Source organism: Trichosurus vulpecula, chromosome 5 (genome assembly GCF_011100635.1).
Source record: "Trichosurus vulpecula isolate mTriVul1 chromosome 5, mTriVul1.pri, whole genome shotgun sequence".
NCBI lineage: Eukaryota > Metazoa > Chordata > Mammalia > Diprotodontia > Phalangeridae > Trichosurus > Trichosurus vulpecula.
The window spans coordinates 202,947,631-202,971,014 of record NC_050577.1 but is presented as its reverse complement, the minus strand read 5'-3'; the positions used below and the strand labels follow the sequence as shown (position 1 = coordinate 202,971,014).

General features: G+C 40.7%; 1 protein-coding gene across 3 annotated transcripts in view; it reads right to left on the bottom strand.

The window, feature by feature from the left end:
• Positions 1-23,384, bottom strand: part of B4GALNT3 (beta-1,4-N-acetyl-galactosaminyltransferase 3) — a 153,131-nt gene that overhangs the window by 45,329 nt on the left and 84,418 nt on the right. For 2 of the 3 annotated variants that reach the window (XM_036760207.1, XM_036760208.1), the window contains exon 3: positions 20,763-20,861. The exons of the other annotated variant lie outside the window; for it this stretch is intronic. In XM_036760207.1, the coding sequence (XP_036616102.1) occupies positions 20,763-20,861 (99 nt within the window). The remainder of the gene's footprint in view (positions 1-20,762; positions 20,862-23,384) is intronic. 3 annotated transcript variants of the gene reach the window in all.

Below are 23,384 nucleotides of genomic sequence, written 5' to 3'. Positions count from 1 at the left end.
AATGTTAAGGGGTTAACAAGCTTACTTTAATCCAGCATACAAATACCATTCACTTAGTTCAGGGGAAAAAGCCAGCATCCTGAACTTCAGAGCAAAATACAAACAAATTACAAACATCCACAGACAGACCAAATACAATTCATAGTTACCAACATCTCAGTTCAGCCCGGGAGCTCATAACGAGGGCTGGCCCAGAGTCATGAGTGCCACAATGGCTGTGGGCAAGAGCTCCAAAAGAGAGACTGCCAACTCCTGGTTTTATATCTTTTTCAGAGTCAAGGGTGAGTCACACATGCGACTCATCCACGTGACCTAAAATTGTCACAAAGAGGCAACTTAAATCCACGTGGTCTAAAAGCCTCTGATGTCCCAAACATGTCACTTAAACTCATGTAAACTAGGCCCTCCCCCGAGGCAAGGAGGTCACCAAGGACTCCCAATCTAATCAAGGAAACGAAGGCCAAACTCTTCAAGGGCACTTGGCTGAACTGAGTGCTAAGAGCTCATTTTGACTGACAACTCACTCCACCTCTGTTCCAGGATACATAATCTAAACAGCAATGGATCCTGGAACAAAATAGAGGCATTGTACATTGTCATCCAATCACGGAGGAAACTAAAATATATCATTCACAACAAAGTAAAACATATGATTCAGTGCCGTTCCCAAATATTTGTTTACAATTCAAATGTCCACCCCTAGGTCAAAGCATGTTAATCTCTTTAGCTCATACTCATAAAGTACTTCTTGAGCATCACACTGCCATTGCAGGCTTTTTCCAGTACCCTCAGGCATGGGCATACTTTAGTTAGTAAAGTCCTAAGGCAAACAAAAAAGCAAATAGGGTTCTTCTTGGGAATGTCTCCTTCTCCCCAAACTGCTGTTGCAGGCTTCCACTTGTCATCCAAAGTCCAAACAAAGTTCTGCTGGGGTGTGTTGTCCCCATTACATTCCAGTCCCCGGTTCCAAGTCCTGAGGGGCGGCTGGGCGATAAAGCCAAAAGGGTGGGGTCTCTGGGGGTCCAAGGCACTTACCCCACCCCACCATAAACAAATCACCCCTCCCTCCTGGATCCCAAGCAGCCCAAGGGGGAGGCAGCAGAAAGGCACACTTAGCCCCTTGCTGCAAAGTTTCCATCTTACCCCAGGGCTGAATTCCAAGCCCCTGGGTTCCTGGTTGTTTAGCTCTGGCTGACCTCTCCTGGCTTCTGCTGGAATCCTGATGCAGGCAGCTCACAACTCTCACCTTTCCAAACTTCTCAAGTAGGCAGTTTTCCTTGCCACCATCTTCTGCTTCTTTTCTCTCCTCATCAGCGATTCCCCCTACTGTCGATTCTGCAGGAGGGTTATCCTCCACTCCTATTTCAAAATTTGTCATACAATATAATCTCAAGGCATTCACTCTTTCAGCACAGTCTTCCAGAGGCAGGCTTATCAGCTCAAGCCCTCAGAAGAAGGGATTATCTCCCAGGGCCCCTGCTCTGGCCCCCTGGGAAACCACTCCCAGCACTTCCACCAGCCTGTTTTGCTTCAGGCCTTTGTTACTCCTGGGGCTCCACAGAACCATAGCCACCCCAAGTACAAAGAGCAATCCAAAAACTGGGAAACATTCAGCCACCCAAGTACCCCAAAACTCCATCCTTTCCTTTTAAAATGCAGAGCCTGCCGAGTTATGCCATATTGCAACAATCTGGCTAGCAGCTGTTGTGGGGGTGAAAGACCAACACAAGCCCAACAACAAGAACACTGCCAGCATAGGTTCTTTTAATCTGCTTTACTAAGGAAAGCAACGTTAGGGGGTTAACAACCTTACTTTAATTCAGCATACAAATACCATTCATTTAGTTCAGGAGAAAAAGCCAGCACCCTGAACTTCAGAGGTAAATACAAACAAATTACAAACATTGACAGACTACATACAATTCATAGTTGCCATGGAACCTGGAAGGGTGGAGTGTAATATCAATTAAGTTGGGACTTTCTTACTGTTTTAAAATGATTAATTGTCTTTGAGTCTTACCAGGTGCTAAGCCCCAGGCCCAAACCCCAATTAGGTGCTAAACCTATGTGGGTGTGAATTGGTAACCAAGGTGGGGCCCCAAGTGGGGCTAAGGGAGGCCTGATTAGATCTTTGCTCCTAAGTTTGCCCCAAACCCCTAATTACTAGCTGCTAAGCCTATGTGGGTGTGAAGCTCCCAGGGTCCTAAGGGGAGGTGCTAACTCCAGAGCCAATCATAGGAGCCTAAGTTCTGGTCACTCAGATGACATTTGATGACATCTGAAACTGTATGAAAAAAAAAGGAAGACAGAACCATTTGCTCAGGGCTCTCACTCTTGGTGGTGCACTGATGCAGAGACTCTGGGCAGCTGTAGCTAAGAGCCCTCCAGCATGTAACCGGGATGTTGGGACTTTGTTAGACTCTGGTAACTAACTATGTATTAGGATTTGAATCAGACAAGGTCTGTCTGTCGATGTTTGTATTTTGTTTGTATTTTGCTCCAAAGGTCAGGATGCTGGCTTTTTCCCCTGAACTAAGTGAATGGTATTTGTATGCCGGATTAAAGTAAGCTTGTTAAGCCCTTAACATTGCTTTCCTTACTAAAGCAGATCAAAAGAACCTATGCTGGCAGTATTCTTGTTGTTGGGCTTGTGTTGGTCTTTTACCCCCACAACAGCTGCTAGCCAGATTGTTGAAACAGCTTCCTCATCTATAGGGAAATGCAAATAATCAAGATCTTCTCAAGGTGTGAAAATCAAGAAAGATATTCTAGTGTAAATGAGAGCTCACTGGAGTCTCACAACCATCCTGGGAGGAAGCTAGTCAAGTTATTACTATTCCCATTTCTCCATAGACAAGGAAACTAAGGTTAACAGAAGATGAATGAGTTGCCAAAGTCACAAGCTAGTAAGCGGCAGAGCCAGGATTCAAACCCAAGTCTTCTGATTCCAAGTCCAAAGTCTGTTCCACCATACTACGTTGCCTCCATCAAAGAGTTGACATTCCACCTGTACATAGCCCATAGATAATAACATCTAGGGTTTATATATAGCTTTGAGGCTTGCAAAACACTTAATGAATAGTGTATCATTTTATCTTCATAACAACCCTAGGCGGCAGGTGCTATTACTGTCTCTTTTTTACAGATGTGGAAACTGAGGCAGAAAAAGTTAAGTGGCTTGCCCAGGGTCACACAGCTAGTAAGGCTGAATTTGAGCTCAAGTCTTTCTGACTACAGGTCCAATTTTCTATTTGCTGTGCTACCTAGCTGATCTCTGGTAACTGATAACTGGCAATGAGCAATACATTCAAGGAGTAATAGATACACGTACACACACATACATGCAAATGTGCGTATAGATATATATAGATAGATAAAGCTATATGGACAGCTATACATGCACTACTAGAAGACACAACCTAGAAATGCATATACATAAAAGGTATTTGGTAAATAAAGACATTATTGTGGCCCCACCTCTAAAACCTCCAAACTGTGTAATATTGGGCAAGTTAATTCATCTTTTTGAACTTTATATTTCTTTATTTTTCTGGCCATTTACACCAGTACTGTCAAATTCAAATAGGCCATTAAACCATACATAAGGCTCCCTGCAGGCTAAATACCACATATTAGAAAACTACATATTAATATTATCTATATTTGATTATATTTTTATTTATTTTTCTCAAATATTTCCCAGTTACATTTTAATCTGGTTCGAGCCACAAGTCTGTTGGGAATAATGACCCTTATATACACGAAGTACTATATACATGTGAATTATTATCATAGTTTTGTTCCCATCTTTTCTTCAAGTTTATTTTATTAATTTATGAAAAAGTCTTTTTTTCTTTTTTCTCCTCCCACATTTCCCTACTCACAGGAAGGAAGGAAGGAAGGAAGGAAGGAAGGAAGGAAGGAAGGAAGGAAGGAAGGAAGAAAGGAAGGAAGGAAGGACCCCTGTAAGCAGAGTCAAGCAAAATATACTCTCATATTGGTTCATTAACTCTCTGTCATGAGGTAGATAAGCATTCTTCTTTATCAGTCCTCTGGAATTATGGTAGATCATTAGTTGGTCATAGTTCTTAACTTTCAAGATATTATCATGTTAGTCTTATAGTATAAATTGATCTGGTTATGTGTACTTTACTCAATATCAGTTCATAACAAGTCTTTCCATGTCTCTCTGAAACTATCTTTTCCCACATTTCTTATAGACCAACAGTATTGCATTAAGTCATATACTATAATTTATTTAGCCATTGCCCAATTGCCATGACAAATATAGCTCCCATAAATATTTCTGTGCATATAGGACCTTTTTCTCTTTCTTTATCTCTTTGGGGGTATAGGCATAAGAGTGGTATCACTGGATCAAAGAGCATGCATTGTTTTTGTGCATAATTCCCAAGTGCTTTCCAGAATGGTTGGACCCATTCATCACTGCACCAGCTGTGTATCAATGTGCCTATTTTCCCACAGACTCTCCAACATTTGTCATTTTCTTTTAGTCATCTTTACTAAACTGATGGGTGTGAAATAGAACCTCAAAATTTGCATTTCTCTAATTTTTAATGATTTCAGGCATCTTTTCATATGGCCATAGATAGTCTAGGTTTCCTCCCTTAAGAACTGCCCAAATCATTAACTCATCCATTTATTATTAACTAGGGAATATCTCTTATGGATATTTTAGGTGGGGCATCATTCAACACAGTTCCTGGTTGTTTTAATGTTCAATAGGATGAATATTCAATAGAGGCAGCTAGATGGCTCAGTGAATAGAGCACTGGACCTGGAGTCAGGAAGAAGTGAGTTCAAATGTGAGCTCAGACATTCACTAGCTGTGTGACCCTGGGAAAGTCACTTAACTTCTGTTTGCTTATTGTACTGGAGAAGAAAATGGTAAACCACTCCAACATATTTGACCCCATCAGGGGTCAAAAAATTGGACATGCCCGAGTGACTGAACAACAAAAGGATGAAATCCTCAGAGATCAGTTGACAGAAGATTTATATAGTCACAGCAGAAGAATATTCAAAAGTAGGCATTGAGGACACCTTGGGTTGATTCAGCCAGGTAAAGCTTCCTTGACTGAAATGCCCATTGTTTTCCACCAGCCAGGCAACAGAGAACACCTGTAGTTCCTTGTGATTATTTTGTTCTCGGCCAGCATCCTGGCATCAATGGCTCGAGCCTTTAGTTCCCTCAGATAATCAAATTTTGAGTAGAGTTTTAATATCTTTTAAAGAAAAATTAACCTAACTTCAATGAGGTTCAGATAGAAAGGGACCCAGAATAAGTCTCTATCCTGTCATTATTCTTTTATATTTAACGTAACACTGCCCAGGATAAGTACTTTTGGTAGTTGAATAAAAGTATTATAACATAAGCTCATCCCCTGAAGGCTCACAAAAGCATCCTTGTAACAACTCTGATAGTAGATAGGACAACAGGGACCCATCCTATTTGTATATTCTTTTGATACATTCTGTTGGTTCTCTGTTATGAAAGTATTTTATTCCATGTAGCTTGAAGATTCTGGGTATTCGGTGTGGTAACATCTATTAGATGTTTGTTCTTAAATTGTTATGACCCAATTTTACGTCTGGACAATTATAGGCCATAGTCTGATGTTGGATCAAACTTACTCTGGTACTGTACTAGAACACTAGTACTTTAGTATAGTACATTAAATTATACAGGATATTTTGAGGTCTGAATTTGGAGCATGAGGATTTGTTTATGAAATATTGTAAGCTTCTGATATATAGCCACCAGGTCATGTCTTGCTAGATATCCAATAGGTGTTAAAATTGTCTAGCCCTCAATGCTATGTTGGTTTCTACCATTTCCTACCATAATCTGCATAGATCACAAAGTCCAGGGCTATTCCATATACATTCAGAAGATGAATAAGCCGTGAGTGTAAAACTGAAAATTGATTTTAATTCTATTTTTAAGGATTAGTCAAGCTACATTTAATATTCACTTTCCTGATTCCTTCTTCTGGTAAACTTCACCCAATACCCACATCCTGGAGAAACCTGGCTAAAAACTTTCGTCTTGTAATTACCTCCACCTTTGTAACCTCACCCATCACCCATTTTCCCAGGAAACCTGATTAACCCAAAAGGTCAAATTTCAACAATTTAAACTTCTATCACCTGAAGACTACTCCCATCACCTGAGAACTTTTGCCTGGTGACTCAAGGCACATTTTTTGGCTGTGGGTAAGGGGACCTGCAGAAGGGGAGGTCTCAGTTCTGACTATGTCATTTGATAGCCAGTCAGAAGAACACAGTTATACTGCTTGAGATTTTGCTGTCATCATACTAATTGTTATAAAAGACCCTGTCAGGGTCACTCAAGGTCTTTGGCCATTGAGAGAGGCCAATGGCCCAATTTATTGGTTACTGCTAGCCTAACTAATAAATTGGTCATACTTGGAACTTTGTCTCTCAGTTTACCTTAGCTATCAAATGTAGCATGAGTCGAAGGCTTTGCAGTAATCAACAAAGCTAGCATAAATGATAACAAAAGCTCAGAATAGCTAACATTTATACAGAGCTTTTAAGGCTTACAAAGTGCTTTACCGGTCTTATCTCATTTGTTTCTAAATATAAACAGCACTTTGAGACACTGTGTTCAATAGTCACTGAATAATTTGCTCTTACATCCTAAGACAACCTTTTTAATCCTTAGGCAATATATTGTTTTCATTGTGTTTCTAGATTTTTGAATGATACAACTTGTGATTTTTTTTGTCTTGGTACATAAACATGTCAGTGTATATTTGGAGAACTGGCTGATGTTTTAATCTTTTGATAACAGATATATGATCTGCTAGGCAAGGTGAGATACATATGTCCCAAAGAAATCAAAAAAAGAGGGAAAGGATCTATATTACCAAAATATTTCTAGCAGCTCATTCTTGTAGCAGCTAAAAATTGGAAACTGAGGAATGACTAAATAAATTGTGGTATACACACATAATGGAATATTATTGCACCTTAAGAAATGATAAAATGGAGAGATTCACAGGAAACTAAGAAGACCTCTGTCAACTAATGCTGAATCAAGTGAGCAGAACTAGGAGAAAAATTTATACCATGATAACATTATTAAAAAGAAAACAACTTTGAAAGATTTAAGATTCTGATCAGTGCAGTAATAAACCAGGAGTCCAAAAGAATGAAAATGAAATATGCTACCCAGAGAAATGATGAATTTACAATGCACTAAGAAGCATGCATTTTTGGAAATTGCAAATGTGGGGATTTGTTTTGCTGGACTATGTATTTCTATAGCGAAGGCTTTCTTTTTCTTTTCTTTTTAAAAAATTTGCTAAATTTGATAGAGGGAGGGACAGATTAATGAAAGAAAACAGAAAACTTTCAAAGAAAAAAAAACTTTCCAAAGAAAGTTGGTATCTAATATTGAAGACTAATGATGGAGAAGAATCTAATAAAGTGCTTTGCTAGTAATTCACTGTGACCCCATGAAGCATTTTAGCTTTGCAGAGAAGCTAAGGTTTCAGTCATCTCCCTCAACATAATTGTTCTCTCACTGATTTTATTAAAAGTGTACAAGCTTTTCTGTTTCTCGTTCCAACACACATTTTTTTGTTGTGATAGACTTCTTGTGACCATATAAACAACCAGAAATTTCCCTGGAGCTCCTTCAGGGAAGTCGTCTCTTTCCTCTGATTTCTCAAAACTATGTAGTAAAATTGATTGATATAAAAACTTCATTTTGCTTTTTTACTGCTATTACTGCTTTTGTCACCTTATCTTTTGACTTTTGTTTTTAGTTATTGACAAGGGGAACAGAGAATTTCTGATATGCTTTTAGACTGCTTTCAGACTCCTTTCTTCAAATTTCTTTTGTTGTTGCCTTTAATTGGGCAACATAGTGCTCAAATTTTCTGTTGTGTGTACCAAGTGGATAGCAATGCCTTTCTATTCTTCTGCAATGTGATGTTTGATACCTGTCCATAAGGGGTAGTCCCTTGATAAATCTACTTTTCCTCCTATGGTTCTTACTGCGAAAGTAGCTGCTCTACATACTTCCATGTGACAGTCTTGAAATGTCTTTATACTTCTTGTCAAATACCGTGGGAGAATGTATTCATTCATGAGGATTATAGGAAATGCAAAAAAAAAAAGTTACTCTCTTTGAATATATTTAGTCTGTTAGTTGGATTCAGGCTATTGAACTAAAAGGGGTTTTTTGGAATTCCACTCTAAGCATGTCTATCTCCTTTTCAAAATCATTGGTGATATCTGTACTCTTTGTCACCTGTTTTATATACCAAATAACGGTATAATTTCTGGAATTTGTATTAAGTAAAAACTTATTTATTCTCTTATATTACCTAGTCTAGACTCAGGCATGAAGTTGTTTATTATTGTTGTTATCATCATCATCATCAATCATCATCCTCTACAGGTCGGCACTATGTCCTTGTGAAATTTGGAGCTGAGGGTATCACTAACAAAAAGGAATATGAAGTCCTTGCCTTTAAGTGGTGACATCTGTTTCTGAATTTTTTTGGTGACATGTTTTTGGTGCATAATGCAAATATTAATATCTTCATTTCATTTTATTCACACTCATGGTTTGCCTGTTTTAGTAGTAAGTGCCTTTTGTACAAAGGCATTTCTGACAGGTAGAGTATTCGTATTTCTTTTTTGGGGAGAGAGGGCCCGGATGCAGTCTTCTTACACCTTACTCTCCACCACGTCATGTTCCACCCAGTGACACTGGCCTGTTCCACAAACAAGGCACTCCACCTCTCAGCTCCAGGTTGGTTGTCTCCCATGACTAGAATGTTCTTTCCCTTCGATTCTATTTATCTCCCTACCTTCCTTTTTTTGTTGTTGTTGGTCAGTCATTTTTTCAGTCATGTGTAATTCTTCTTGGCAAAGAAACTGGCGTGGTTTGCAATCTCCTTCTCCAGCTCATTTTACAGATGAGGAAACTGAGGCAAACAGGGTGAAGTGATTTGCCCAAAGTGTCTGAAGTTAGATTTGAACTCAGGAAGATGAGTCTTCCTGACTCCAGGTCCAGCACTCTGTCCAATGTGTCACCTAGTTGCCCTAGCTTCCTTTAAGTCCCAACTAAAATCCCATCTGTTACAGCAAACCTTCCCCAACCCCTCATAATTCTAGTGCCTTCCCTCTGTTAACTATTTCTTATTTAACCTGCATAAAGTTTATTTGTATATATTTATTTGCATGTTGCCTCCCCCATTACAGTGTAAGCTCCTTGAGGACAGGCACTGTCTTTTGCCTTTTTGTACCAGCACTTAGTACAGTGCCTGATACAGACCAGACACTTAATAAATGTTTATTGATGAATTAGACTGGTGTTCACCTGTGTAGGAAGCTCCTAGTAAGGACCTTGCTTCCACCAAGAAAAAAAAAAGGGGGGCACTTTTTCTGTAGCTTAAAGTCTCAGAATTGCCTGAGACATTAAGAAGTTAGATGACTTGTTCAAGGTCATACTGGCAGATATGGCAGAGGTGGATCTTGAACCCAGTTCTTCCTCAGTGCAAAACAAGCTCTCTATCCACTAAGCTTCTTAAGTATTGGTATTTCTGATTTGTTGTGATGTATTAAACACGTGCTGTCCTCTGAATCAAGGTGATCCAGACTGTTTCAAATAGAGTTAGCCTGAAACCTCATTGCAGCCTTATAACGTTCTGTCTATTTCTTAGAATTAAAGGAGCAATTTTGAAAGTGCAGTCAAGATGGTAGAATAGCAAGATATATGGCAAGCTACCTCTCACAAAACTCCCCAAACATCTGGAAAGTGCACCAGACGGAATGCTGATGAGGAAATGCAAGAAAAAAAGCAGAGCAAATCACTTTTTTGGCCCAGGTTGGCATAGAGAGGTTTGTGGACACTGAGAACAGGATCTGACCAGGAAATGGACAGAACATTCCAGTGCCTAGCTACTGAAGGTGGACTACAGGGTAAGATGATGTCCTGAGGCACTGTGACCTCAGGAAGGGTTCAGGAACTGGTGCCAGCTGTCAGCTTTGTTCCTCACTACTCAGTTTGGGGTCCCAGATTCAGGACAGAGTGAGTAGTATACCTGTACCCAGGTGTCTGTTCTTGGGTAAAGAGTGATTGCATGTCCTTAGTGTACTGAGGAAGGAACAAGTTCATGTGGTTATGTGGCTGAGAACCTAGAAGGAGAATAGTTAGCCCAGTCTGAAGTCTGCAAAGGAATAACTAGGGCAGAAATCCCAGACCAAAGAGAAGTCTATAGTTCTGCCTCTTTGAACCAGCAGAACTTCCCAGGTGGCGAATAGTGGCTGAGTCCAGTAGCAGTCTACTGCAACTCCAAAGAAGGCAATCCCATAAGCCTGTTGCTCAGACCCCAAACCAGGTCAACTTGCAGTGCTCAGTCCAGGGTAGCACATCAATGGATCAAAGCACTTTGGGAACAGTGAAAGCTTGAAGGTCCCCAGCCTGAGCTAGCCTGAGAGCAGCTAGAGTAACGTAACACTCAATACCTTAAGAAAGCATCAGGAGGACCAGCCTAGACATCACCTCCAGAAGCACTCAGAGCCTGGCCCCAAAAAACAGTCAGAAGTCAGGAAGTAGGCTGAAAGAATAACCAATCATAAAAAGAATCCCACCATAAAAAACTACTATGGTGACAGGGACACTCAAGACAGAAACTTGAGAATGACTTCAAAATATCTACAAGCAAAACCTCAAAAAAAAAAAAAAAAGCAGTTTGGATACAAATTCTAGAATTTCCAGAAGACATAAAGCAATTGATTTAAAAAAAAAGAATTTAAAATGTTTTTATAAATGAAATGAGAATGCTAGAAGGAAAATTGGAAAATAAATGAGAAATATGGAAGAAAGAATTAGAAACAGCTTGGCACAAGAGATTTGTTGCCCAAGCCACAAAGTCCCTGAAAATTAGAATGGATCAGACAGGAGCTAATGACTTCATGAGACACCGAGAAAAAAATTGAAGAAAATTCAAGGTATCTCACAGATTTATAGCAGCAGTTTCATCCTGCTGGCTGAGGTGCTTGCCCAATTCACCATTCCGGGTTCCTGCCAGGCCTTGACAATTAGCAAGCTAACAGTGTGAAGAGTTCCTGCTACGCATCACCCCAGCTGGCCTTCCTTTACTTTGCTGTTGCCCTTTCTTAACCACCCCCCTCAAAGAACATGAAAGGTTGGGCTTTTGAGGGGGCTAATAATAATTATAATACTATCACTACTGTTTGGATTCTGGTATTCCATCTAAGGTAAAGTGAATTTCCAAAGAGATAGTGGGATTAGGCCTAAGAACTAGATTATATCTAATTAGCAAGTAAAACTTACAGCTCTAACACTTCTCCTTCTTTCCTCTACAAGGATAAGGTCAAATGTGGGCTTTCATTACCAGGTGTGGGCATCCCAGCTGGGAATCTAGGCCTGAGAGTTTGATTCCCAGACATCAAAATCACCTTCACATTTGTGACGGATGATGGGAAGTAAGTCATGGTACAGATGCATTCCTTTCCCAGGGAGGGTCTCTTCTGGTTGGCTGGTTGTTAGAAACAGGTCAAACAAGCTCAGGACAGGAGGAATGTTTCTGGGGAACAAGGCTCTAGGGCAAATGAAATGGGGAGCTCTAGGTAAGGAAGAAGGAAAAAAAGAACACAGTAAACCCCACACCCTAAATGACTGCTAACATCACAGGGAAATAGCTTATCCCTGCTAAAACATTCAAAAGAAACATGACCCACTCCCAGGTAAAAAGACAGTTAATATAAGGCTCAGGTAACCAGGTGATAGATTAGCCATGATGGGTGTGTAAGGGTGGGGAAGAAGGGTGGGGCTGGGAGTCCCTCGCCTGATTTCTTGCTCCATGTACTTTTAAGGAAATCTCGGTGCCTCCCAAAGCATCAGCTACCTCATCTTTCTATGGCTGAGAATGATCTAGCTCCCAAGTAAAATACAAGGATTGACCAATAAAAATATTTGTGTCCTATAAAATTTGAGTTTCACAAACACACACACACACACACACACACACACACACACACACCTTGAGATTGTCCTACAAAATCTGGTTTTTGATTGTGAGTGAGGTCCTTGACCCCAGTCATGGGTCATACCAGAGCTCAGAGAGCTTATCCCCAAGGTAGAAAGTTTGTGTTTTAGCTGTGAAGTTTCCCCCACTGAAACCCATCCTCACTCATCCACCTAGTCAGATATGTGGCTTGCTCTCTGTGTAATACCAGAACCACTTACACAAGTACCTGTAGGAAGAATAGGTCATATTGATATAGAGTACTATAGTTCCCTCACAATAATCCTGTGTGGTGGGTAATGCAAGGATTATGATGTCCATTTCATAGATGAGGAAAATTGAGACTCTGAGAAGCAGAGACCATCACATGATCTTTTCAGCTTCTTTTGCTCAGTACATTGAAGAAAAGCAATAAATAGTCAGGATTGTGGAGAGCCAAGGTTGTATCTGCCTCGGGAGTGAGGACCCAAGTCTTAAAATAGTGCCCATACTCATTTGGCACAGTTAAACTAGGATTACTTAATTTACAGGTGTACTATTTATTGAGTGTTGACAAACCAGTCTGCCAAGTCACAGCCCTATGGCAAAAGAGGATAAGTAGCATAATGACCTGGACCCACATCAAAAAAAAAAAAAATGGAGAGTCCTCCTGGGATTGCCCTTCTCTCAACACAGAGTTCAACTCTACCCTTGGGAAGCTTGGTTACTGTGGTTTTCAAATCAGCCTGACAGGAGGGGTTCTACGTCTGCCTCCTGCCCCTCCCTATGTAATGTTCTGCCAGAGGACAGAACACACTGTCAGAGGGCTGGCCCTTGAGATCCACTCCAGCCCCACCCTGCTCCAGAGGGCCGGTCTCTTGGGTAGACCTTTTTTCACTCAAACTCATCCCTCTAACTTTCATATCTCTGAGAGAATAAACTTCCTCATGTAAAGACTTTTTTCTATGCATTGGCTCCAGCCCTACATCACAGTTGGATAATCCATCAACATTCCAAGTTTGATACGTTCAAAATGGAACTCTCATACCCCTCCCCCGCAAAACCCATCCTTCCATCGAACTTCCCCATTTCTATCTAGGTGCTACCCTCTAAGCAAGCCTTTTCTGATTCCCCAGTTATTAACACTCTCTCCTTCTTAGAAGTACTCTGTATTATCTTGGGATGTAATAGTAGGATATTTGATGTTTTCGCTATGTTTTCTTTCCTTTCCTAACCCCCTGTAATGCTAGTGTTTTCTCTCTGTCGGTTATTTCCAATTGATCCTTTGTATATGTTGTAAGTGTACAGTTGTTTATGGGGTCTCCCCCATTAGATTGTGAGCATCTTGAGGGCAGAGAATTTGTATTTGCTTTGTAGTTTCTTTGTACCCCCCCCCCGCCCCGAGCATTGGCACAGTGTCCGACACATAGTAGGCACTTAATGTATGCTTGTTGACTGACTAATCTCCTTGAGAGCAGGAATTGTTTCTGTCTTTGTCTCTCCAGTGCCTATACACAGTAGCCACAGTGCTAATAGTTTATTGACCTGAATTGAATTAACTAGGTCTGGTCAGTTGACTCACTCCTCTGCTCCAAAATCTTCAGGAACAACTATTGCCTAATGAATGGTTTCAACTCTGCCTGGAATCCAAAGCCCTTTCCAACTTGGCACCATTACGCCTTTACAAATTTATTTCACATTATTTTCTTCTCCACGCTTTAAACAAACTTGACAACCCTATGACCCTCAAACACATGCTGCATTCTCACACCCCATGGCTTGGTTGAATCTATTCCCTATACCTAGAATGCTTTCTACCATAGCTAGAGGCACAGAAGATAGAGTGCTGGGTCTGGAATCAGGAGGACCTGAGTTCAAATCCAGCCTCACAGACTTACTAGCTGTGTGACCCTGGGCAAGTCACTTAACCTGTGTTTGCCTCAGTTTCCTCTATTATTAAATAATAGCACTTACTGTGCAAGGCTGTTGTGAGGCTCAGATGACACAATATTGGTAAAAGCCCTTAGCCTGGCATGTAGTAGGCACTACATAAATACTTATTTCCTTCCTCTTCCTTTCTCTTATTTATGTATTAAATCACTACCACTACTTTAAAGCCCATCTTTAAGTGCTGCCTCCTTTGGGCAGCTTTCCCTAATTCCCTGCCCCTTCTTCAAACTGATGACTGCCTTTTCTCCCAGACCTCACATAGCATTTCTTTTGTAACTCTCTAATACATTGATAGCATAATATTGTGTTAAAGGGGTTTGTGGTGTTGTCATTCCATGTGCTCCTTGAGGACAAGCACCAAGCCTTATTTATACACTGTATCTCACCCAACCTGTAGTTAGGTAGATTGCTAGGCCTGGAGTCAGGAAGACACAGCTTCCTGACTTCAAATCTGGCCTCAGACACTTACCAACAGTGTTACCTTGGATAAGTCACTTAACTTTCTTTGCCTCAGTTTCCTCATCTGTAAAATGAGCTGGAGAAGGAAATGGCAAACCATTCCAGCATCTTTGCCAAGAAAACCCCAAATGGGGTCATTAAGAGGAGCTGGACATGGCTGAACAACAACAACAAAAATCTTACCTAGCATATAATCTGCAATACAATAGGAAGGACTGAGGCAGGCCAAGCAAATTCTCTTCCTGCCAGGACACTAAACAGAGTTTCCAGGTCACAAAACATGCCTGGTTCTACCTAGTACAAATCTGTCCAATAGCATTGCAGTATAAATGTCCACTTGGCCTCTGCATGCATTTGACCTCTAGGTGCGTAACACAGTGTATTAGGAATCTGTGTTCTAGGTTCCACCAGGTGGTATGTAAAACAACTGTTAGTGATGCTATTCTCTGACATATGCCTTCATTAAAAATGTATTGAATATTATGTGTAAGGCATGGAGTTGGGTTCTGTAAGGAATACAAAGAAGGAGAAACAGCACCTGCTCATATAGAATTTATAATCTAGTAAAGGAAATTAGATACATCTACCCTTCCAGTCACCCAGAATTGTAACCTCAGCATCACCCCCACATATTCTGTAGCCAAATCTTGTCCTTTCTATCTCCACAACATCTTTTACAACCATCCCATCTCTCACATATGCCCTCTTCCCTCCAATGCTGCCACCACTCTGATCTCACCCCGGGACCCTTACAATAACCTGCTGGTTGACCTGTCTTCCACAAGTCTCTTCCCAGTCCATTCTGCACCTCAACTGTCAAAGCTCAGGTCTGACCATTCCCTCCTCTACCCCGGTCCCTCTCAGTAAACTCCAGTGGCTCCCCGCTCACCTCCAAGATAAAATAGAACATGCTCTGTTTGGACTTTAAAGCCCTTCATAACCTGCCCTGCCTCTCACCTTTCCAGTCTTCTTACACCTCATCTCACCTCTCCCCACCCCAGCACCGCACCCCCCCCATCTCTCTGTCTTTCTCTATCTCTCTGTCTCTGTCTCTCTGTCTCTCTCTCTCTTTCTCTCTGTCTCTCTGTCTCTGTCTCTGTCTCTCTCTCTCTCTCTCTCTGTCTCTCTCATTGACACTGGTCTTGCTATTCCTTGAACAAGATGCTCCATCTCCCAGCCCAGGCCATTTTCTCCAGCTGTCTCCCATGCCTACAACTTCCTTCTTCCCCACTCATCTCCACCTCCTGGCTTCCCCAGCTTCCTTCAAGCCCCAGCTAAAATCCCTGCAGGAAGTTTTCTCCAATCCCTTCTGTTGCTTATTTCCCTGTTTCCTCATCTGTAGGAAATATACATAGCCTGTTTGTACGTAGTCATGTGTCACTGTCCCCCACCATATGGTGAGCTCTTTGAGTGCTGGGACTGTCTTTTGTCTTTCTTTGTATCCCTAGCACTTTGCACAGTGCCTGCATAGTAGGCGCTTAAATGTTTATTGACTCACAGACTCTAGTTCAGGGAATCATCATCACCATTTGCCTGGACTATTACAACAGCATCCTAATTGTTCTCCTGCCTCAAAAATCTCCCTACTCCAATCGTCCTCCACACAGCTGCTAAAATTATTTTTCTAAAGAGTAAGTCTGACTTTTTGCTCTCCTGATCAATAAACGCTAATGGCTCCCTATTATCTTTAGGATCAAATATAAATATGTTTGGCTTTTAAAACCCTTCAATGAGACAGCAAGGTGGGTACAGCACTGTCCCTGGAGTCAGGAAGACCTGAATTCAAAATCAGCCTCAGACATTTACTAGCTGTGTGACCCTGGGCAAGTCACTTAACTCTGACTGCCTCCAAAAAAAAACCCAACCCTAAAACAACAACAACAACAAAAAAACCTCCTTTAATTTGGCTTAACTACTTCTCTGACTTTGTTAGACCATCCCCTCCCCACATCTAAAGTCAAAGAAGATGGGCCTTCTCTCCAGTGGTAGGATTCAAATAAATTAACCTAACCGAGCCAAGGTGCTGCTGCCACTGACTCGGCAGGCGCAGGCCCTGACCCTGCTAACAACCGAACGAAATCTAAAATTAGGTACCAGTACTACAGAACCAGTGCAAACTGGCTGAATCCCACCACTGCTTCTCTCTATGTCTCTATCCCCCTTCTCCATACTTTTTTTTTAGAATGATAGGCAGGGCAATTGGGGTTAAGTGACTTACCCAAGGTCACACAGCTAGTAAGTGTGTCAAGTGTCTAAGGCCAGATTTGAACTCAGGTCCTCCTGACTCCAGGGCTGGTGTTCTACTCACTGGGCCATCTAGCTGGCCCTCCTTTTTTTCTTCTCCATACTTTTACACTGGCCGTCTCCATGCTTGAAATGGGCTCTTTTCTCACCTCTGTCTCCTAGAATCCATTATTTCCTTCAGAACTCATTTCAAATAGCACATTTTACATGAAGCTCTTTCTGATCCTCCCAGCAGCTACTGTCCTCCTCCCTGCAAATTATTATAACTTATTTTGAATATATCTTTAGTGTACATGTTGTCTTCTCCACTTCCCCTGATAGGAACATAAGCTCCCTGAGGGCATGAAATGTTTGATTTTTATCTTTGTTTTCCCCAGTTCCCGGCACATAATAGGTATTTAACAAATGTCTGTTGATTGATTTGATTTAAGCATAATTCTAAAAAGTAAAGGTGAGATTAATAAAATTGAGTGTGAAAAAAATTGAATTAATAAATACAACTAGCAGTTGGTTAAAAAAACAATAAAATAGATAAATCATTGGTTAATTTGATTTTTTTTTTTTAGAAAAGAAGAAAACCAAATCACTAGTGTTAAAAATGAAAAGGGTGGATATAGAAAAGTTTCTTTCCTTCAAGGCTCCTTATCTCCCTGGATGCCAGCTGTTCAGACCAATCTCTCTTACAACAGGTATAATACTTGCAGATACCCAGATCTCAAGTAACAGCCAATGCCATAACGAGATAGATTCTGTCATCACAAAGCTGTGAGATCTCAAGAATCATTAGCATGGTCCACATGTCTGCCTTCTCCATATGGATGCTGGCTTTTTAAAGGCCAGAATACCTACCCCACTCCCACCCTGCCTTTAGTTCAGTTCATTATTGAGAACATTTTGTGTTGGTATACCTTACACATTTTTCCAAAGCATTTTCAAACACATCATTTCATTTGGTCCTCATAACCACTCTTCGAGATCTGTATTATCATTCTCAGAAGAAGGAGGATCAGCAAGGTTAAATATCTTGCTCAAGGTCACACTCAAGGAATCCTAATCCCCAGTCCAGTGTTATTCCCAGAGTACCGTGATGTTTAGTGAAGTTCAGAACACCTGTCCTAAAAGGTCTGGAGAGGAAATGAAGGCAGGTCAGGAGGGTCAGATATGCTGCAGCAGGGTTATCCTTTGGACTCTCCGGCATAGGTCCTAAATGCTATAGCCCCACTGTACAAGAGCACAAGAGAGAAACCACCAAAGATACTGGTCTATCAGACTAGTTGAGGATGAATACAGCATTCTTCAAGTAATTTAGAATTATATTTTTAAAAAACCTGACTAAAATATCTTACCCAATTACCTTAGACATGTTCCCCAAGGTGATTAAAGAAAAATTCCCATTTACATCAAAATATTCAAAGAAACATTTTTTTTGTGATAGCAAAGAATTAACGACAACAATAGCAAAGAAGATATCTACTTGACTAGAGAAGGACGAAACTGTGGCGTATGAAGGCAAGGGAATGTTACTGTACCACAAGAACGATAAATATGAATAAAGAATTCCAAGAAGTAGGGGAAGATTTACAAAGGGAAATAAGCAAAACCAGGCAAACAAAACTGTGAGAATGTCTGCAACACTGTAACTAGAAATAACAATTGTAACTGTTATTTCAAACCAAACAAAAACAAAACTGAAAACTGTAATTATAATGACCAACCTTGGCCCCAGAGAAGAGAGGAGAAAATGTAACTCCCTCCTTCATAGTAGAGGTGGAGGACTACGTTTAGGGAACACTACACACACAGTCAGTTGTGTGTTGATTAATTTGCTTGTACTATTTTTTTTCTCTTTTAATACTAATTTGTTATAAGTGGACTATTCATCACAATGTGCGATGACTGATTTTGATAGACTTAGCCCTTCTCAGCAATGCAAGGACCTAAAACAATTCCAAAGGACTCATGATGGAAAATGCTATCCACATCCAGAGAAAGAACTATGGAGTCAGAAGCAGACTATTTTCTTTTTTGTTTTGTTTTGTTTTTCTTTCTTATGGTTTCTCCTATTCATTATAATTCTTCTATGCAACATGACTAATGTGAAAATATGTTTAATAGGAATGTATGTTAGAGCCCATATCAGATAGCATGCCATCTTGGAGAGGGAGGAGGAGAAAATTTAAAACTTATGGAAGTGAATGTTGAAAACTAAAAACAAATAAATTAATTAAAAAGATGAAAATGACAAAATTTAGAAATCATTAGGAAAAAAATAAGTGGACTGTTCGTTGTATGGGAGGAGTGGGAAAGGCATATATTAGAAACAATGACGTAAAAACAAAAGAAATCAGCATTACTTTAAAAGAATGTTACCCAATCTTTTCTTCCCCCAGTATATGCCATCCCTGTGGATTTGATTACACTGGAGGAACTATCATCCCCAGCTTCTGTCCAGCCTAACCACAATCCAGCTGAGTCAAGAAATCAGGGTTCAGGGGCCATTAGGTGGTGCAGAGAGTAGAGCACTGGCCCTGGAGTCAGTAGGACCTGAGTTCAAATCCAGCCTCAGACATTTGACACTTACTAGCTGTGTGACCTTGGGCAATTCACTTTACTCCAATTGTCTTACCTTCCCCCCTCCAAAAAAAAAATCAGGATTCACAGCTGTATCAGTAATTAAGGCGGGCTTTTAGCACTTATTTAATCAAGTGCCCTTTCAGAGCTTGGCCTTTGTTTCTTTGATTAAATTAAGAGTCTTTGATGACCTCCGTGCCTTAAAAGAAGGCCTGGTTTGCATGGGTTTGAGTCCCAGGTTTGTGACACTTTTAGGTCACGTGGGTGAGTCGCATGCATGATTCACCTTTGACCCTGAACATGATATATAAACTCAGAGGTTGGCATTCTCCTTTGGGGCTCTCACTCACTGGAAGAGTGGCATGTGACTCTGGGCAAGTCATTGTCAAATGCTCGCCAGCTCATGAACCCAGATGTTGATGCTTTCCTGGTAACTATGAATTGTGATTTAGCCTGTTTATATTGTGTATGTTTGTAATTTGTTTGTATTTCCTCTGAGGCTCGGGGTGCTGGCTTTTTCCCCTGAAATGAGTGAATGATATTTGTATGTTGGATTAAAGTAAGATTGTTAACCCCTTAATGTTGCTTTCCTTAGTAAAGCAGATCAAAAGAACCTGTGTTGGCAGCTCTTGTTGCTGGTTTTGTTGGGTCTTACACCTCAGCAACAGCTGCTAGCTGAATTGTTGTTACAATAGCACAGCTCCTATAGTTATCACCTCTGTGACCATGGCCACCTAACCTCTCCAAACCTCATTTTTCTTTTCTACAAAATGAGGATGATAATAACGACTGACTTTTATATAGTATGTATAATACTATCTCATTTGGTCCTCAACACAACCTTGGGAGGTAGTAACTATTATTATCTCCATGACAGATGAGGAAAATGAAACTCAGAAGGTTAAATGACTTGCCCAGGGTCACACAGTTAGCAAGTACTTGAGTCAGGATTCAGATTCCTGCCTTCCAGTTTCCCAGTCAGGCACTATATCCTCTGTGTTGCATGTTGCTTACCTTAACAGTTTTCTTATTAGAAAAGTGCTTTGCAAACCTTATGAGCTGACATTGTAATTGTCCATTCACACGCCTTTATTTCTAATCACAGACCCCACCACACATACACCCTAATACACACTTGGGACACCCTCCCTCTTGGATGGTTTTTGTCATCATTATACTTAAAAGCTGACTGATGAGGGCATGGACAATTGCTGGCTCATTCCCAAGGACACTGTCTACGAATCCACCTGGTGGATTAAGGTATATTGTGAGTATTGTTTGGCTATTCATTTCCTAATCTTTATTTTATAGGAGATACAACTACATTCTTAGAAGTAATGACTGGTTATTTAGGTTACACTTCAAAAGAAAAAAGTAAAAAAAAAATTAGATAGAATTAATTATGGCTAATGCCAAATAGAAAGGAAATTAGAATTTAAACATAGGGGCATAGATTTAAGACCTAGGAGGGACTTTAAAGGTCATTTAGGACAAGCTCCTCACTTTGCAGATAAGAAAACAGAGATCCTGCCCAGAATGCAGAATGCAGGTAACAGCAACCCAATCCTCTGACTTCGAATCTTGCTGGGGAAAATTTCAGTCCTGAATTTAAAAAAAAAAAAAAAAAAGGAAAGCAAATTGAGGATGAATACAGAAGGGAACTGGGACTGCAGTTTGACACTGAAGAATGTCAAGGGAGAAGAGGAGGTCTGAGCAGCCCAAGTTTGGGCTAAACAGTTCTAAACTGAGCTGCACCAGTAAAGACAGGCTGAATTCGTCACAACAATAACAAGTCATCATGTGGATCTAGCCTCTGACAGCCAGGGTCCTTTCCAGTGCAAGTGCCCAAGTATAGCTGTAAGGCAGAGAGAGTTGTTCTCTCCCCTATCTGACACACAGCAGGGAACCTGGGAAAACCTATTTGGCACAGAGTGCCAAGAAGGGGAGCCATGAGTTCTGGCCCCATCTGGCCCACTTCAAACAAAAGAGTAAAGAAAAGTCAGGTGATGGCCAAAAGAAGGTTAAACACCTGAGGGGGGGAAGGGAGTTGGAAATGGCCTGGACATAAATTAGCTCAGGCCTCTCCAAAAGAGGAAGAGGCAGCTCTCTCTTCTCTCCCACCTTGGCTTTCCCAGAGAGGGGGTAATGACCTGCTTAATATCACACCCAGTTCCTCTAAATCCAAAAACTAGACCTCATTCCATGATGCTTCCCCACCCCTGCCTGAAGCTCATTTCAACCAATGTGTATTAAGCTCCTACTGTGTGCATAGCACTGTGCTAGATACTGGCTCAGACATAAAATTTAGATAAAACATTGTCCCTTTCATGGTGGAGCTTACAGATTAGTAGGGAAATGTGAAACAATACAAATAACCATAGTACAAAATAATACATGAGATGTACAATGGAGAGGTACAAGCAAAGTGTTGCGTGATATGCAGGAGGGAAGCTAGTGGCCATTACCAACTGGGGGATTAGAAGAGGCTTCCTGGAGGAAGTAGCATTTACATTAAACTGAAGAATGGGTAGGAATTCAACAGGCAAAGATGGAAAGGAGACATTTGTAGAGGAAAGGGAGTGAATAAAGTAGGAACGTACAATATATGAATAGGGATGGTAAGTGGTTCCATGTGACTAAATGAAATAAGTCTGGAGAAATAAGGTGATACTGGATTGTAGAGGGCCTTGAATATCGGGTAAATGAGTTCGAATTTTATTTAGGGGCAATAGGTTGCTACCAGAGGATTTTGAACAGAGAAGTGGTAATGAGCAAATTACAAGTCTGAGAACAATAGAAAAGATGGTTTGGAGTGAGGTAAAAATAGAGGCAAGAGGACATATTAGAATTTTTTTTTCAATAGACAAGGAAGATGGTAATTGGAGTACCCATATTAGAGTGATGGCAGCAGTAAAAGAGAGAAGGGAAAGGATTCCAGAACTGTTGCAGGTGTAGAATCTATACCAAGTGCTACTCTGCTTCATCATTGTAGTATTATGGTAACCTTGGATCCTCAAAAACTGTGCCAATGGAGCCCAAGTTCTCAAAGTTTATGACAATATGGAAAGGCCAAGGACCAGCATAACCAGGTAGAAAGATTCATCACTAGTAGGTCAGTGTAATGACAATTTACATTTGAAGATCTTTCCCACCCATCCATAGGCCATGTGACCTGCTTACATCACAGGAAGCCTAAGTCACAGGTGGTAGGAGGAGCTTGCTAAGAGGAAAAGGAAAGTGTGTCACAAGAAATGCTGAGAGAGAGCAGTTAGAGCTGAGCGAGAGAGCAGACATGTGCTGTGCTATAAGTGATTATTGGTGGAAAGGCCCCAGCAGGGAGGCAGAAGGCGTATGGGATGGTGAGGCTCCATGCTGTGATATTGTCTTTTAAGCTCCTTGCTGTTATGATAAAGTGGGCTTACTGGTTTTGGGAGTTGGCTGCTGCTTGGATGGGTTGGATTTATTGGTTATGGGATTTGGTCCTCTGGTGTCTGAATAAATGTTTTACTACTTCTACTTTCCATATATAGAGTCTCATAATTTGCGATACAGAATTACACATGTATATTCATAATTATCATTGACATTTTGTTTATTGCCTTGCTAATACAGTCAGCTACTAAGTCACAGGAGAGATTGTAGACATTGAGCTGTAATGTAAGGGACCTTGGAGTCATCCAATCCAAAACCTTCATTTTATAGATGACAAAACTAAGATCCTGAGAGGTTGAGTTGACCAAGGCCCCACAGGTAGAAAAGTAGCCACATCAGGATTTGAACCCAAGTCCTTTGAAAGAATCCAGTGTTCTTTCTACCATACCATAAAATGGCAGAAAAAGGAGAAAAAAAGTGCTTAAAATTTTTTTTAAACCCTCAGTTGCAGATGATTGATAAAGATTAATCTAATTGCTCGTAATCTAAATGTGAGATCCTGCCCAATGACTGAGTCAACAAACTACAGGAGGAACTGATTCATATCAGTGTTGACATTCTCACCATAAATGAAGTCAGAAGTACAAGGAAGTTGAAGCTAAATGACAGGATGGCTCTTTGAAAGGCAGATAAAGGAAATGGCAGAATGGTTTCCTCAGGTAGCCAAAAGAAAGAGAACACTTGGTCATCTCA